The sequence below is a fragment of the Pygocentrus nattereri genome, chromosome 2 (genome assembly GCF_015220715.1).
Source record: "Pygocentrus nattereri isolate fPygNat1 chromosome 2, fPygNat1.pri, whole genome shotgun sequence".
NCBI classification, from domain to species: Eukaryota; Metazoa; Chordata; class Actinopteri; order Characiformes; family Serrasalmidae; genus Pygocentrus; species Pygocentrus nattereri.
In genome coordinates, this window is record NC_051212.1 from 46,022,845 (window position 1) to 46,041,638 (window position 18,794).

The 18,794-nt window shown below is 39.4% G+C and overlaps 1 protein-coding gene across 1 annotated transcript in view; it reads right to left on the reverse strand.

Moving 5' to 3' along the window:
• The window catches only part of lamc1 (laminin, gamma 1), a 68,569-nt gene that overhangs the window by 21,533 nt on the left and 28,242 nt on the right, over positions 1 to 18,794 (reverse strand). The window contains exons 2-4 of the mRNA XM_017717083.2: positions 11,744 to 12,048; positions 5,433 to 5,563; positions 550 to 716 (exon numbers count right to left, since the gene is read on the reverse strand). Coding sequence (XP_017572572.1) covers positions 550 to 716; positions 5,433 to 5,563; positions 11,744 to 12,048 — 603 coding nt within the window. The remainder of the gene's footprint in view (positions 1 to 549; positions 717 to 5,432; positions 5,564 to 11,743; positions 12,049 to 18,794) is intronic.

Consider the following 18,794-nt stretch of genomic DNA (forward strand, 5'->3'; position numbering starts at 1 on the left):
TGTCTGATGGACAGCGAGCCCATCATTGGCTCATGGATGTAAATTAAGTTAGCATGGAAGTCCTCCAAAAGTGACCTCCAAATAAGCATGTAGATGTGTTTCTTGTGTGGAGAACACATATGCAGTAAAAATAAACATTACAAAACAAGCAAATGAGCTAATGCTAACACTTTGCTAACTAGCTTTTCTCATTTGTGGTACTGTATATACTTTGGACTTAGATTTGGGGTTGGGTTTAGAAGGGGCATACCCAAGTTTTCCCCAGAACTGTATTCTCATTACAAGATCATGTCTGGATCAGTAATTTTATTGTAAAGGAATCAGAATCTACCATAAAAATCTATTATCACATCATCCTTACTTTCAATAGGTAGTTCACATCATGTACTTTTCCTTTCAGAAACTACATGTGTGGCTTAAAGTAGTACAGAATAACACCTAACTAGCCTAAATGGGAGATTTTAAACTGGACAAAAGGTATGATGGCTAGACAGAAGACTTGACTCAGAAGTATGTATTTGTGTGTGTTTGTTCACGTTTCCCACTCACGCAGGCACTCGTTGGCGTTGTCGGCCGTAGCTCTTCTCCAGGGACGGTCGTTATAGAAGGGCTTGCACACGCTGCAGTCATCACCTTCCGTATTGTGTTTGCAGTTACACACAAGTTTACTGTACTCGTTCTTCACGCATTCGCTGGCATGGCCGTTACACTTGCACCTAAGAAGGCAAGAGCAAACCTAAGAGGTCATACATCCACACAAATGGCCTGCTGCATTCTACAACACAATATTAAAGCTCTTCTACAGTGCGTTCACACACATCCTTCTTGTGTTTTGGGTTAAACAGAGGCAGCGCTGCTAGACAAGAGGAGACACATGCATGCCTAAAAGCTGTTCAAACAGTGAGCACGCCGTCTGTTTACGGAGCCTATCTTCATGTCTCCAACGTCACCACGCCTTTGTAGTCACAGTGAGTGGCTGATGACTTTGTCCAGTTTTGACCTTTGATACAATTAGCAAGGTCGATCATCGCATATTCCCTTCAACCTTCCTTTTCCCTGCCGCTCAGTGGAGAAATAAGACTTTAAGTAATACACACCTTTTAAACTCTCAGAAAATTCTCAGAAAATGTAGTAGGGCTGTTTCAGGTAGACAGAAAATAAGTAAATGCAAAATCTACTTGGTGAATGTCATTAAAACCTTGTGACACCATTTCTACAGCTTTTTATTTTCAGATAGCAGCTACCTTTTACATTGTTTTAGTACTGACAGACAGACAGAAATGTTCCACAATTGCTTGTAACATTAACACAAAGTTAAACGTCTTTTCCTTCTCCTTAAATGCCTATTTTGAGGATAGAATTTGTTCTACAGCAGTAACAATGCAATAATTTGCTTTTCCACTTATAAGGACACTAAACCGGCCCCTTAGATGGAGTTTACTCTGAGAGGCAGAGGACCCTCCAGAGGGGACAAGTGAAGCAGGACAGCACTTCCTACAGCACTGCTGTGGGTCAGGCGAATTCCGTCAGATTACCGAATCAATTTTAGAGCTCTTCTGTAGCCATTTAAAAATGAGAGAGGGTGTCAGAAGTGTGACACAAAGCTTCATTTGTGCTCCCAGCTCCTGGCTGCTGCTCGAGCACAGGGCAATGGGAACATTCTCCAGCAGACACTTCACCAAGGGGCCCCATCCGAACAAGAGAGGACTTGTGTGGCTGCAGCCACCTCTTGGGTATTGTCTCAGGTGTTCCTTGGCAAAGCTGGATGGAAAAAGTGACGAAAAGAACAGAAGAGGGCTGCAGGATGTGTTCCACAGCCAGAACGCACTCTGCTGATGCGTGAATTATAATTAAACTCGACAAAGGGTTGGGATGTCTATCAAAAGACTAATAATTATAAACTCAAGTTTTGGCTTCTGCATAGTACACAGCCCTGATTTAGTATACATTGAAAACATCCTAGCTATTTTTGACCTCTGCAATTTTAACAAGGTCCAGTACTACAGCTGTTGTTGACCAGAGACTGATTTTGCAACCAAACATCAAATAAATCACCATCACACAGAAATTTTTTTAATAAATCAATAACCCAGTATCAAAACACTATTCTGTGGAACTTCTAACCATTTGCACTTGAAATCAAAGTTGCTATTCTCAATGCTACAATTGTTACTGGGACCATTTTTACACTTTTCAAGCATGGCTGGCTGTAATTTAGCAATGAGTGACATTTACCTCTAGTGGTATGCAATCAGACATCACACAAAGTGGTTACATCATATGCAAAGTTAAAACCTTAACCTCCATCCTGGATGTTTTACACTTATTTCGCAATGCAATTAGTTGACTGAGAGAATCTTAGTTCACCAAGAATGCTACAACCATTGTTCCACTACTAGCCAACCATTGTTCAACTACTCCCTTTAGACCACTGTTCAGCTGTCATGAACTATTCAGCAGACCTATCCAACACCAGTCTTTTTTTTTTGCTGGATAAGTAGGATGGTGGATCAGAGACATTCTGATCAAATTCAATGTCAAATTCAATGTCAATGTCTATCCCTTTTAACACTAGCAAAAACAATACCGATTCCACCACACAACTACGCACACAAAAACCCAAATATTGTGTGTCTGATCCTCAGTTCTGCTGTCCTCTATCCCTTCATCAATAGTGAGTTTCTGGCCATAGTATCACTGCTGACTGGGTATTTTTGGGAGGCGGATTCTTCTGCATTAGTTTGACATGCATAATGACTCTTCAATTGGGTCTTTAGAAATCATCTCAATATTTCATTTGGGATGTCCCTTGATGGAAAGTCACTTGCAGCAAATGGCAGAAAACAGACTAAACCACAATTCCTATGAAATAATAAACAAAAAAATTCTGTAATTTACTGTTAATCATGCTTGTATTTAAATTCTGCAAGTATTGTAGAAATACTCAATTTATTGCTAGGTTTTGTTTGAAAATAAAGACTACATCAGAAGAAACTAATAAGTGGACTGTGGTTCAAGCCCAGACCCAGACACTGTACTATCCAGAAATAGACCTATAACCAATAAACTATTTAAGAATTATTTAACTTCGATGGAGTGATAGTTTTATTTGGCGTACATTTTCTAACCTTTATAATACTGAATCAGCGGTGCAGGAAACTCACAGACCAGTTGCATGAGTTGTAAATATCACACATGATACTTCTCAGATCTGTACATTACAAAGAGCACTGGGACACAAAGGAATGACACACAATGACTGCTAGGATATGCTGGAGCCTATCCTAGCAGTCATTGGGCGGAAAGCAGGATACACCCTGGACAGGTCGCTAGTCCATTGCAGGGCACAGACAGACAGACATACATTCACACACACATTAACAGGTCTTAATGAATTTTAATTAAAGTCCCCTGGACTTCATTCTTGAAATAATAATTAAGTTGTGCCTTTCCTATTGGGTAGGATTTCCGGAGCTGGACTGAATGAATACCTACGGTCAGATTAACCACTTGTACAATTAGGAACTGTCAATGGAATCAATCACATTTTTGACTAGATTTGTGGACACAAGGACTTTAGGTCCCTGGAAAACATTGACCACGACTAAAAGTGGTAGTCTTACCCAAAAATTTCGATCAGATGTTAGAAATGAAAAACAGCTGTAGCTCTATGCCAGGACTCTTTACTGTGGTAGTCAATGCAAAACTCATACAAGATAAAATGTACAAATAGTCTTAAAACAGAAATGATCAAATCAGGGATTTTACAAGCTTTGAATTTCTGCATTTAATCACGAAACAGCCAAAATATTATTAATGTAAATCAATAACTAGCAAATTAGATAACAAGGTGGAAATTAATATTGTTTTTTTTGAAGGCCTTGCTCTAGTAGTCATAGTCTGCCACCAAACATCTCTGCCTAGTAGTAAACAACACAAAACAGTTCAAGACATTTTCTGACCTTAAAAATGTAAATTTTTAAAAACTTAAGGATCTGCTGCAACCCCATGAGAGCCAGCAGGTGTAACCCATGCCCGTCTGTCTGTATGTCTGTCCCTCAACACGTACATATGGGATCAGCCCACCCCATTCCGCTTCCTCCGTGCTCCGTAATCCCGCACTCCAGGCAGGAATGTGGGGAATGTGAGCTGTGTAATGGAAATCTGCTCCACATTTCAAACAGATTAAGGTGAAAAGACGTGGTGCGGAGCTCAGAGGGAGCTGCTTAGCACTCTCTCAACAACCACCTGATCTTTCCAGTTAAACAGATCTTCATTTGCCCACATTCAATCCTAATCCTGCTTCCTACTGGACTGTACAAGGTACGATAAAAATATTGAAAGCAGTTGACCCAATTCAGGGATAAGGACACGCTAAATTGGAGGCCTTGCAAGTGCCTACAGGCTGTCAGCATGCTCTGAATTCAAGCCACGGGTTTATCTCATCGGTCTTGGGCTGGTTCGAACTTGGACGAAAAGTGGTTGAAGTAAGCTATTCCTGTCTGCTTCAACCTGAGCCTCTTCTACCACTCCTGTGTCAGTCCCGGCAGGCCCAGTGCATTCTAGCAGGGAGAATGTGCCAAAGCAAACAGGCTGAGTGACTGCAAGCTGACCTACCTCGCTCCATCGACACAACACCGCACATACACAAATGATATGGAGTGGGCAGCAGCGCACTTGTCTTGTTTAGCTAGTTTTAACGATAACATTGATTTTTTTTTTCCTCAACCAGTTGTGATCTCATTACTGCGCTCATCACAGTTTCCAAAAACAGTTTTCTGTTTTTTAGCTCATATGCTAAAATGGAAATACTAAAATTTTTCCAATCGACATTTTTCCAAAAGACACTGGTGAGAGCGATGCCACTCAGCATCCCATTTATTGCTGTACTACATTAAAAGCCACATATCCATAGTAGATGATGTGGCTTGAAATTTACACCAACAAAGCATCAATCTAAAGTCACATGCTAAAAGCATGTTATATCAGCTATCTCAGTAACTTATGCCAGCTAGTACCTTTAATCTTAGTTCAAGAGGTAGTTAGCCAAGACCAAATCTCTTAAATTCACTAAATGTTACTAAGTTTTATTCTATTAAATCTATAGTAGCACTTTATATGTTTGTGCGCTTTTCCACAAAGTGCTCCAGCTATGCTCTGTACTGTCTGCTGTGCAGTACTTCCTATACAGTGTTTGGTATTTGCAGTAGTCTTAATGTTTTCTTTATGCTGGACAAAATAGATAAAGGCTGGCATGAATCTATTTGGCAACTCACACGTGAGCTACTAATGAAATCACGGCTAAAAGTCTAAGACTGAAAAGACTTTTTTTCTATATGACTTCAACATGTTTGAAATGTGAATACTGTGTTTAATGATAAGTGAAGCAACTCGCAACATAACACTTAAGATAAACTGATGAAAAGTCTCACCTTCCTCCCACAGCAAAGTCAGAGATGGCATAATAGTAGGATTTGAGGACTTTGGGATCATTGAAGACTTCATCTCCGAATGTGTTCAGCCTGCTTAGGGTCACTCGGATGTCTGTGGCAGTCACCCAGTCCTGAGGACATAAGAACAAGAGCAAGAATGTTATATGAACTGTGTTGTACAGACAAAGCAAAGTAAGAAATTTCTATTTCTCAATTTCCCCCACACTGCACTTGTATGTGAGGGAACTAAGTCAACTATGAGAGATACCAGCTAGATAACTTTATTGCAGCATTTTAATTCTTGTGGAAAGCTTATCGGTGCAAGAGAGCGGTTGCATTTTGCAATGGTGGACTAGAAACCATCTGCTCCCTCACTGCAGCTGTTTAAGGAAAATAAATACAGAGCTCTAATCTAAATCAACCCTGAAAGTCACAAGGAGACAGTTAAGCAAAACATGTCTGCAGGTTGGCTGTGGAAAGATTCAATGGGAAACGGATGAACAAATGAAAACCATGCTGTATTTCCTATGTATCTAAAATATGGGTTTAGGACAGTCAACTGCCATGTGGTAATTTGTTGAAAGGACTTAAATGAACGGCCTAAACAATAGAACACAGCTGGGTAGACAAGACTAATTGTTGTTTAGACTTTAAGAGAAGAAACAAAAAGATTGTCATTTGACCTCAACCTAAATTTATACAAATGACTTCACTCACAGTTTCCATTATACCGTGGATAGAAAGTCTACTGGGTTTCATGTATATGTTGCTATTTGCAGTTTATCCCTATATCCCCAATGGAAAAACAACATACTTTAGAATCTAGCCAAAAAAACAATATAAAGCCTTCAATTCATTCTGACATTTTATCCATGACAGATAGTCAAGAATTAGTGCATGTTTCTGCTTAAACAGGGTGCCAAACCCACTAGAATTCTCCTCTCCTCCTTCTCTCTTACTTACACACACACACACACACACACACACACACTTTTACTTAAGCTTGAGTCACAAGCTTTTCAGTGTCAGTACTTAGTGTTATCCAAGGGCATTTCAGTCTAATTTAGGCATGTGCTTGATGGCTGTTAGAGTTCAAGCATAAACAGCCCTAATGGTGCTGTGATATATTCTATTGCACCTAGATTAAATTAAACTGTTGTAGAAATGTGAATGTTGAGTTTGAGTATTTCTGTAACTGCTGATCATCTGGAATTCACACACAATAATCTCTAGTTTACCCAGAATGGTGCAATAAAGTAACAAGATTTAACGCGGCCAGTTCAGTGGACGGAAATATTCTGTTGGTGATAGAGTTCAATGGAGGAAGGCCAGACTGGGTTGAGCTGACACAGGCTATAGTAACTCAGATGACCACTCTGTACAACTGTGGTGAGCAGAAAGTCATCTCAAAACGCACAACACACTGAGCGATGAGGCGGATGGGCTACAACAGCAGAAGACCACATCTGGCTCCACTTTGGTCAGCCAAGAATAGAAAGCTGAGGTTGCAGTGAGCACAGGCTCACCAAAAATGAACAGCTAAAGCCTGGAAAAATGTTATCTGGTCTGAAGAATCTTACTGAATTCTACTGATGCACACATTCTGGATGCACAAATTCTGGTAGGGTCAGAATTTGTCACCAAAAACAGGAATTCATGGACCCAACCTGCCTTGTGTCAGCAGTCCAGGTTGGTGGAGGTGGCGTAATGCTGGGGGAAGTTCTTATCACACTTTGGTTCCAGTAATACCAATCAATCATTGATTGAATGCCATAACCTGAGTATTGTTGCTGACCAGGTAATCATTGCTGTTGAGTATTGCTACTGACACTTCATAAGTAGTTTACCATCTTCTAATGGCTTCTTCCAGCTTGGCGATGCACATTGTCACAAAGCAAAAATCGTCTCAAACTGGTCTTATGAACATGGCTCGTTCTTTCCAGTAACCAGACCTGAATCCAATAAAACATCTTTGATAGATCTGGTAGAACTGGAGAACTGCATGACAATCACGTCAATATGGACAGGATCTCAAAAGAATTTTTCCAACATTTTGTTGAATCCAAGCCCTAAACAATATTACTAGAGTGTTCCAAACCAAGTGCTAGGTGGGTTTTTATGGTTCTTATAAGAGAACATTCAGAGTACTGTTAAGAGTAAAGCTAATTTGCATATAGAAAAAAACCCTACTTTACTATTCAATTTTCAACTGTTCAGAAAAGTGAAAAACTGACTCCTTACTCAGACATCTCAGTATTTTCAGTACAACAGCTAAAACCTATGAAAGTGTACAGTTTGGATGATAGACTTTATATAAAGCAGACTTGGACATTAAATAATATAAGGTGTCTGATCTGAAGAGGAGTGATGCAGGAGTACAGTAGTAGTGTTGCATTCACACGGTCCTAAAACAAAAAAGAGGAAGGAAAGACACCTTAGAGGACACCCCCTTCCCACCCCACAGCCCTCCTGCGCTGTGGGGTCGGAAGTTTCAAGTTTGTCATTTGCACAACATATCAGGACATTTATGCATTGAAATGTTTGTGGTGAGGCCCAGATAAATCAATAAAATAAGTAAAACGTAAAATATAAAAGAAAAAATACATTAAATATACAGAAAATATAAAGAATATACATACAATAGAGACAATATACATTGAGTTACTTAAGTCACTTTAGTGTTTTTGCTCTTTAAATTGACCTAGTGTTAGTGTTATTGTCCATAGCAGAGATATAATAAAAATGCTGACAGACTCCCAGCCTGCATTAAATACACACATCACTGCATAAATTATCACAATGGCCAACCATGTGCTTGAGCACATAGCAATAAATATGTATCCCACAAAATTAGCAGTCATCATCAAATCCTGAGATGGAAGGAAGAAACGGTTCAAGTGAAAGTTTGAAGATCATCTTAAATTTATATGATTAAAATGTATTGCCAGAAGAATTATTATATTCAGAATAATCTGAAACCACGGAAGTTCATTTAACCAGTTAAACTCAAGATTCACCTTCCAAAGTAGAATAATGTGACTGGGCTATGATTCATGGTATTCTCACCTTATAACTGTATGAACAATGGTATGTGTAACAGCAGCATTTCATTCTGTTACTAATCACAGTTTGCTTTAGAATTTAATTAAGCAAATGATGGACATTTAAGCTTACATGGCTTCTTGTTGCAGAGCAAACCTTTAGCGCCATCTTCACTCATCACTTCTATTATGGAGCAGACAGGATGACTATATGACGCCACAGAAAGGTATCCATTCCTAAATAAAGAGGTCTTGGCTTTGGTATTAATAGCTTAATGCCACATGAGAAAGTCTAATATGGAAGTATCTGGCAACAGGGCCAAATGTGTGCTTTTTGTGAAGGTAGACAGTCGCATGTTAGAGGTTCCAACAATACACCTAACCCGATGGCAAAAAAAAAAACCCAATGTGATCTTTGCAAAAGGTCAGCAGTCTATCACACATAAGAATATACTGTCTAGTCTTTTCTACAGACTTGAAGTGTATTTTGGCACTGAAGTGAGGAGTGGAGGAAGGGGTAGGGTGGACACCGACTCTAAAGCATAATTAAACAAATTCATCATAATTTTTAAAAAACTTTTATTTAAACTAAACAATGACGGCACTCTGGTATTACAAATGCAATACCAGGATTATGCAGGTATATTAATAAGACAACTACAGGCTTATTTTATGTCAAAGTCTTTGACATTTTTCTCTTGTGAAACTATAAACTGTATGTAAAAATGGTTTTGACATGGTTTGATATGCTGCCTGGCATCTTTGTTAGTACAGTAAAAGATGACAACTTAGATGTTTGAGCCTTTTTAGCAGTTTTATTTAACACAGTCCGTCAGGAGAATAACAGCAAACTGAAAAGTTTTCTGACAGAAGAAACCTGAATCACTTGCGAAAGAGGTTAAACACGTGTCAAAAACGAAGACATGGTGTAGACCCGAATGTCTTTTATTTCAATATAACCCACTGAAAAGACCACAATCCACTTCTCTAAGGTAAGTAATCTCTTCTTCTCTTAGTAAGGCCAAGTTTTTTTTTTTTATTCTTGGCGTTAGCCACCATTTTGCTTTTTTTTAAAAAGAATACATGGTAATATTTCTAATGGTGTGTTTTGGCTGAAATGAGGGTTGCTGTATGTGAACAAGTATGTCAGGACAACTGCGTTCAGCATCCTCATTTCAGAAAAAAAGTCTGTAACTGATGGCAAAAGTTGGACAACTATAACTCTTAATTGTATGGTCCACTCACTGTTGCAATATGTTTAAAATAAAGTCCATTTAAAAGCTCCGGATATCCAGTTAGCCACCCATTTACTGTCAAAGTAGATGCAAGATACTGTATAGGCATTCACAACTCCAGTGTCAATTTTTCCAATCCCAATAAGTTCGTTTTGATTGCCTGGCCTTTTTTTTTTATCATGAGATTATCATCATTATAACAAATAAGAAATAAGAATTGATAATAAGAATTAATTGACAAATAAGAATTGACTGCAAGATGATTTCGCAAAGTCACACATTTTTTTTCTCCACAGTAAATGTCAACAAGCTCCATGTTTCATAGATCCATTTGGCAAACACACACACACACACACACACACACAAACACACACACACTTCCAGCTGTGCCTGTATGCTGCCAAGTGCAATCAGAGCAGGGTTGGGAAACCTGGGGGTGTCACCTAGCAACATGTTGCAACTCTTGGCAGCGGTCAGCGAGCGGGAGGCTCCACCTGGACAGAAGAGGAATGCCTTCCTTCAGCTACAACCACTGCTACCAGCTGGCAGTATGAACTTCACTTATCTCCTGTCTCGTCTTCCCTCCCTTGTCTGTATTCCTCTCCCTCATCCTCCCCATCCAGTCTCCTCTCATTCCAAATCTGGACCACAGTCACGTCCACTGTCCTGCCACTCTCTAGATGTGAACACTTTCACAGAGGGAGCTTCAGATGACTCAGTGACTTGCTATTGCAGCTCTCTGTCATTGGCTTAAATGGACTGAGAGTCAGTCTCTAAGAGGGCTTATATCTGTGCAAATGTACTTCGCGTCCCACAGCAACCTTTGGGGAGGACAGCATGTACTCAAGCTGCCAGAAGGAAAACTTTTTAGTAAGAAGCCTCATTCACTACAATTCTACAATAGGCCTTAAGTTGCACAATTCAGAAAAGAAAAAAGAAAGAAAAAACTTCCTTAACACACAACAGTAAAAGTACACTCTTTAGTTTAGGCATGCGCCAGCTTTCTTTGTTCATTCCTATCACTGTTGTTATTATGTCTAAAAATGTGAATGAAATCTTAGGCTGTGTCTGAGTGTGAGTGAGAGAGATAGATTGTGAGAGCCAAAGAGAGAGAGAGAGAGGCCAAGAAAAAGACACAGAGTAGAAGTAAGAAAGAAAAATGAGTGCTGAGAGAGAAGGTGAGAGTGAATGACTCAGTAGAAAGTTTTACCCACTTTGGCAAAGATTAAGGTTGATCTGTCCACAGGGTACCAGACCAAAAAAAAATAAATAAAGTCCCAACAAATACCAGCCATCCCAGAGTGAAAACTAAATGTTTGAACTACTAAAGTGCCTTGTTTGACATTTTTTGAACATATGATGTTATGGGATTCCCAAAAAATTACAGACGTTAAGCAGCAGAAATGCTGAGCACACATGTACACACGCATAGAGACCCTGTTTCACCTGGTCACTTCACGTGACTAGTGTCTAGACTGTATTCTGATAAGACTTTTGCCACATGCATTTACACTTGGTAGACAAAGGCGTCTCTGGTTAGTCTGACTAAAATCTGATTGCTGCGTGGGACAGAATACGCAAATCCACACGTTACTTGTTTATTAAGTCGTCTGCAGTTTGCTTTGCGCAGTGTCTGTCCAAGTTGCTATTAAGTATTTAGTTTCCCCCATGTGTCCTCCATGATTAGCTGGTTTGCTGTGTTTTTTTGGATAAGGTGACTGGAAAACAACCAACTGCAGTTTTAATTCTGGTAGCATTTTCAGGTTACTTAGACAAAGCTGAAGTCAGCTTTTTGTTGAAATTTTCCCATATCTTTTTCATTTAAATGTCTGTTACAGGTTTCGTATAACAAACCATTTAAGCTGTAACTTTTCATATAATATGGCGTTTGTGATCAGCAAATTTCTAGCATTACAATTAGTTTTATTGTTCGATATAGATTAGTAGTCAACCGAAGAGAGAATCACAAGAGGAAAGGTGACCTGCTATTTCCAGCTGGACAGTGGGAGGGACAAGATCAACACTAAGGCCTTACCTGCAGCACAGGGCTGTTGTCGAAGTTGTATGCGCTTGGCCGACCCTCGAGCGTGGAGAAGGCCACGTTTCCTCCAGTAAGCGGCGAGATGTCGCTGAACTCGTCTGTACAAAGTGCCTGCTGCTCATCCTCTCCGGTGCGGATGAAGCCACGGTTCAACTTGCTGTAGGTTTTCTCACATGAGCCACTGTAGTACTGGTATGGGATCCAGGGCCCATCTTCGCTGGTGCGCTTGTAGATGGCAAAGCTTTCTGGACGGCTGGTGTGAAACTTGAGACGCACGTAGGTGATGTCAAAGGCCTTGCCTGTAGAAGAAATAAGATTGTGAACAATAGGGAAAAATATCACTAACTGAAGCGATTTTGTGAAACACAGCACACAAAAGAACATACATACATACATACATACATACATACAACCTACAAAAAGTACAAAAATAATTTTCCGTACTGATTATATCTTGGACATTCAGCATTGTTGGGATTCAAACTCTAAGTCCTAACAACAGGGTGAAACCTTAGACAGCTATGCCATGGGGAGCTAAATCTCTTTATAATGCACCATGTAGTTGATCTCTGTTGTGAAAGTGCTAATGACACACATGATACGCTTGAAAAGCTTATCACCACATAATTTATTGTGATAACAATATCATCATTCCACCCACACCTAGAGTGTTCAAACAGACACAGAGAAGTGCAGTTAGACTGCATCAGCCATTGGGACTGAATGTCAAAGGAAACACATTATTTTATTATTCTATTAACAAGTTTTAGCAACATATGACTCTGGATAAAAAATAATAAAAAAAAAAATAATAATAATTCACAGAACATATTAGGAAGTGGTTAGAGTCTTGTATGAGCAAAGTAAGCTGTCCTGCATGGGAAATGCACAGATAACCAGAAGATGAACTAGAGATCATACAATAAAAAAAATAAATAAATAAAAACCAACATGGTGAAGACTTTACAGTACAGATGCAGACAGGGAAGACATTGTTCTGACATGAAGGGCGCAGAGTGCAGGCATAAACATTAGTCAGACAGAATTGGCACCATCTGTTAGCTGGAGGGATGAAGATCAGACAGAGACAAAGCAAAACAGAAAATTTTAGGCGCTTATTTACAAACTATGTACAGTTTAGCACTGCCTGTAGGTAACTGCAAGTAATTAGCTCAACTGGATAGAAAAATTATCAATAGAGTTTATGGAACCACCATGCAGTGATTAACGCTAAAACTTTGAACATTTAATTAATCACACAGATCAACATCTTCACCTAAAACCCTTCACACACATACAACAACCAGTGATTGTCTTACTTTTTTTTTGTGTTTTTAGACCCTCCGAAATTACAAGACCTTTTGTTTATTTATGAGGCAGGATTAATATCAGTAGAAGTGTTTTTAAAATACATCATACATACGACTACTAGTTTAACGTTCTCTGTACATTTATTTTCAAGAGGTGCAATTGTAGGAAGAGTTTCATTATGGTCAGTTAACCTACAGAATCCATAGGTGACAAAATGCTTTATAGTTCATTCAAAAATATAGCAGTAAAGAAAGAGAGGAGCAGGTTCTGTTATTCAAAAACAGCTGAGGCAACCGTCAGTTTTGCATGTTACGGGCAACAGAGGATGCCTCCTTAGATAAGCTAATAAAGCTCACAAGTGCTGCAATATATGTTGATGATGTCTCAATGACCTCTCCTCAATGGATCATGTGCCCACATGTTATTTGTCAAGTAAAATATTTTTACTGTTTCTGGCTCTACAGTTGGTTCACCTGGCATGCCTGGATAGAGCCACGCTATAATCAGCTTTTTCAGCCACGTCCTTAATAGCACATCCTTGTCAATGTGGTCACGTTCAGGTAATCTTTGCTGTTCTGGAGCAGCAAAGTGCAGCATCACATACTTGGACATACCATGAACAAACTACCGTATTTCCCTGAATTGTTGGTCAGTATACTTCTCTGTCGATAAAAAACTACAAGAATAATGGCACCTGAACCAGTTAATCTAGTACTTGAGTACCCATACACGTACCTTGTCCACACTGAGCCAAAGAATAATTCATATACATTTTTATAGAAATGTATTAAAACTGTTAATAGTTCTTTAAACCAACACTAAATACTGTACAAATAGATCTGCTTTTAATTACCGGGCTTGAAGAATTCTGGAATTTGTCTGCTTATGTCTGCAAACAGCCAATAGAGGGAGCACCAGAATGGAGCTTCATGTCTATTATTAGCCCCATTCCCAACACATTTTGGGGGAGTCCTAACTAGTAGGTGGAACTGGAAATGACTAAACTGGGGAGAAAACTGGCAGAATTATTTTTACTGTGACAGACGCTACAACACTGGATTTAGACGCTGCTCCTCTGGCACAAACCAGGTTGCTTCTGAGTGCCATCACACAGTTCTCACACTGTCATATCAGTGATTAGAGCCACAATGGACTTGGAATCAGAATTTAGTGCATCTTCACATTTGAAAATAAGACTTTAGCCAGAAAAATAAATAAACAGAAACCCTGCATCACAGATAAACTGAACACTATGATGCATATCTTGGTCTACCTGCCAGTTACATCCTCTCATCCAACCCAGGGAGAGTTTATGATTGTGAGAAACGCTGATGAATAATGAATGAATAATACAACATATCTTTTCCCACCCCTCCCTCTCATCAAACATAATAATGAAAAAGCAAAACAACTGACAAACAAGACCTTAAGGGCTGCATCTCATGTTCTGAATGCATACAGCTGGATATGAAACACTGCTCTAAAACGTGCAATAGAAGCAAGTGAACGACAGCTTTAGTGTGGGTCTTTTTTTCACACCTTCAAGCAGCCTGGGTACCCCAGCAAAAAGACTGAACATGTACGAACATATTTAGCAAGCTTGAGCAAGCTAGGCATGTTCAAGAGGATGAACATGAGACTGTACACGACGACTGAAAGGAAATAGTATGGAGAGATGTCATTCATTTTGTACGAAGAAAATGACACCATCTTTCAGCAGAGCCACAGGGGGTGCAGAACAGGCGGTGGTGGGCTGTGTTTGCTTTAGCAAAGAATTTGCTCTCCAAACAAATCTGCAAAAACTAAAAGAGAGGAACAACTGTGTGTTAAGCAAATAGGCTGAGTTATGCAGAGATAAAGGCCAAACAAAAAAGCCAGAGCAGAAGGAAGTTTGAGATTTGAACAGAGCATTTCATCAGAGCTGCCTTCAAGTATATTGTGGAGACTACCACAATGACAAACCTGCTAACCTTCAAGAGACCCCTGCCTCCACATCGAGCTGCCAAGGTAAAAGTTCACTTAAGAGGGAGAAAACATTTCACAGCAGGTTGGATTGGACAACGAATCTAAAGTTAATAAACAAAAACAGAGGAATGAACGGGCCAATGACTTTTCACAACTTGAGATGTGATGAAAGCAACCCTAACAAAGTTAGCAGCATGCTTGACGAACCACAAAGTACGAGTTAAACTTTACATACTAATGAGATTGTCTATGAAACCAGCCAACACTGCACTTGCAGTGTTCAAGAAACACAGGAGCTCACACCAGTGAGTGCGAGGCATTTTTTCAACAATGCAGCAGGCAAATCCGGCAAACGCTCACGTTTCTAATGAGCGGGTCAAATTCTACTCTATATAAATAGTTGGCACCAGGACAGCTGTGTATTTCACCACAACTTTTATCCTAGAGTCTTCAGGCCATGCCCTTACCTTAATTAGCCGCTGACTCATAACACACTGTTGAGGATATGTGGATTTAAAAGCACAAGCTTTCCTGTAGAGCAGGACAATTACAGCAAGACTGGAAAAGGTAAACAGTGAACTGGTAATATCCAAGTACACTGGAGTTAATACAGCGCTTTTCACTTAAATTTATGAGGTGAGTGATACGACAAAAAACAGATGTTCACAATACACAGTATGCATCACAACAGTTTTACAAGGTTTGTTAAGTTTGATGAGGAACTGAGAAAAGCGCCCCAGTGCTGCAACATTTAAATATAAGAAAATTGTTGACAAAAATGGTCATTTCGATTTTTTAACCAAATGAGAAAAACCCCACAGAAAAAGGCACTTTAAACAGAGCTGAAGAGATGTGTGCGTTTCACCACTTTAGCTTAACTGAAAAGAAGAAAAAATCCTGCAACAAGCCAATCTTGTTTAATTTTATGTATTTTTAAGATGCATAGAGTTACTCGGATACACACAGTTTAAAAAAAAAAAGTTACAGTGAAAAATGCACAACTGTTGATAGTAAAACTACAAGGACTCCCATTGAACTGCTCTGCAATGAAACAAATAAGTGTTCAAGGGCCAAAAGACACGCATGAGTCACTGAAGAAACTTCACTGCCAACAGACCCCAACACTGGGCTCTCATTTCTGAAACCACCCCCACATCCTCACAAAACAAGATAAACGTTTCTTGACAAAGCGAATCACAGCTAAGAGGATGTATAGCCGGTCTGCAAACAAAGACTGTTCATCTTACTAACATGGTGGTAAGGGATCAGGAAAAAGTATTTCAGCACTGAAACCAGATGTTCACTGGAGCTTTGCTAGCGTTCTGAGGCATGGTCAAGGCCAGATTCGAGCCCTATGGGACGCAAACAGTCACACTAGCTCTGAACTTCCTGTGTCCTGATCCCTCCAAGCCAGGGGTGTTACGTTTTCATTTACACTATATGATAACTCAGCCAGAAAAGTTTTATCAATGTTTCAACATATTGACCAACTACTGAAAAAACAAATTTGTGCAAAAATTAAGGACAAAAAAAAATATTACAATATAATCACAACTCACAAAATACGCACAGACATTTCATTTGGTCATTATGCTTGGTCATTAGTTTTAAACCATTTTCTTTACTTTGGTGAGTGTCATGGAACGGTTGCCAAAAAAGGTAGCTTACATAGTCCTTGATATCTGATAACTTGAATGACTCATGAGCCACACCACATTGAGAACCAACGAGTTGAGGAACTTCAGTAAAATTAGGACATGGAAACAGATAAAAATACATTTTGATCCACGTTTTGAACAGTTAAACCCTGGAGGAACAATCAGACAATCAACACACAGTTACTAAATGTAACTTCAAAGGCTCAGCATTAACTGCAAATTTTATTTGCCTTTTCAATTCTGAGAACAGCACGCGTTAGACTTCAGTAGTCAAACTTCAGTTCTGTATAAATCTGAAACATAAAGGAAGAATGTCAAATGCTAATTAATAGTTTCACATTTTCAATGGTGTGAATTTACACAGGTCTAGAAAAGATTTCAGGAGAAACAAAAACGGTCACGCATCACTTCCTCTGGTCAGACAACAGAATCTAGACGTTCAGCAAGACAAGAGACACAAACCCATGCTGTAATCCACCACAGCTGCAGAGGAAGCAGCCCCAGGTGTCTCCTAGTCCTGCTCTCCAAGATCCCAGTTGGGGCCAGTATGAGACTCAAGTACATGATTATGGAGCGTGAGGAACACTGAAGCACTAATAAATGTCATCACACTTTCTTTTAACACGAAGAACAAATAAATGATGTAAAAGAAGCAAGAAGTAAGAGGAGATGTTGCTTGGATACAGAAATCTACCATAGTCACTTAATACGACAATCCAACATTAATATATATTCAAAACATGTCAGTACAAGTGCATACTGAGTGCATCAGTACCCCTATTCACGTGTATAGCACAGCATGAATAATTCACTAGCAATTCAAGTCCAGCTAAGAGCGCCTGTTTATGCACTTCTCAAAAGACAGTTAACCATGAGTTTACTCAGACTTTAAATGAATAGCAGTTTTATCCAAAAGAGACAAAAAGAAGTCTGTTTCTTCTTCCAGAACAACTGAGTTATTGAAAAAATTTCGAGGAGGGTGAATGGAGGACAGGAAATACCAAAAAAAAAAAAAATGTAAAAATCATAATGTCCTTTTGTACAATCTGCAACATAGCATCCTACAGAAATACTGCTAGGTAGAAAATGTAACTGTGGGTCTCTGAATAACATTCTCACACTGAAGATGTCCAACAGGAATCTTTGAAATACTCAGAGACTGCCAACTTTGGTAATCATCCACAACTTTAAAAAATTACAATTATTAATTTGCATTCAGTTCCAACTTGACAGACAGTGGTGAAACACACAGTAGATGACCATCGCAGTCACAAGGAATGTAGGTCCTGGTTCACTACTTAATGGGAGGCTACACTGACTTGATAATGGAACAATGCAGAGTGATGGCTCTGTAGTTACCACATGGACATTAAACAGCAAAACACTATTCAGCACTATCCAGGTCGTGGTTATACTCCAGGTAGGAACCGAAGCCTCAAGAGATTCTAGAAAGAATCCGTTGCAGTCACAGAAAGACCTCTGTGTCTGTGGAGGAAAGGTTCCTTCTGCTAAGTTTGTACTTCATGAGACAACTCAACAGGCCTCAGAGGAAGGCCAGAACCTAGCTGCAATGATACAACCAAGGACTTGCTGTACCATGCTAAAATGTCAAATTAGCTATGCTGTACGTCAAGGTAGCTACTAATGTGTTCTAAGCATTTTTAGTAGACCTATACATGGTAGCAGGCATTGAGTTTTTTTCTGTAAGTGCTTGAATGCCATCAGAAAAGTAGCGAATTCTACTGGCAGCTTCTTTTAAAGGTGGTGCTAGATCAGCAAAACATTTCTCAACACTGAATTGAAAACATGGGTCAGGTCAAGGTCTGCTTTACATAAGCTACCTCAATTCAAAAACTGACATTCACTGAGTTCCAACTCTGCCAACAGAATTTTTAATGGCCTGAACTAAACATTAGGTCATTCACCCAACATTCAGACTGTGCACACACCATAGCAAAGGAAAGATGTCAGCCAGCACTCAGGAAACCAGCACTACTGATTAACTGCACTGAAGCCAAAAAGTCAACGGGCAAAACAATAGTCTGCAGCTCCAAGACAAAGCTATATGTTGCAGCTGCAGCTAAAAGAGAGGAGACAGCATTTGGTTTGTT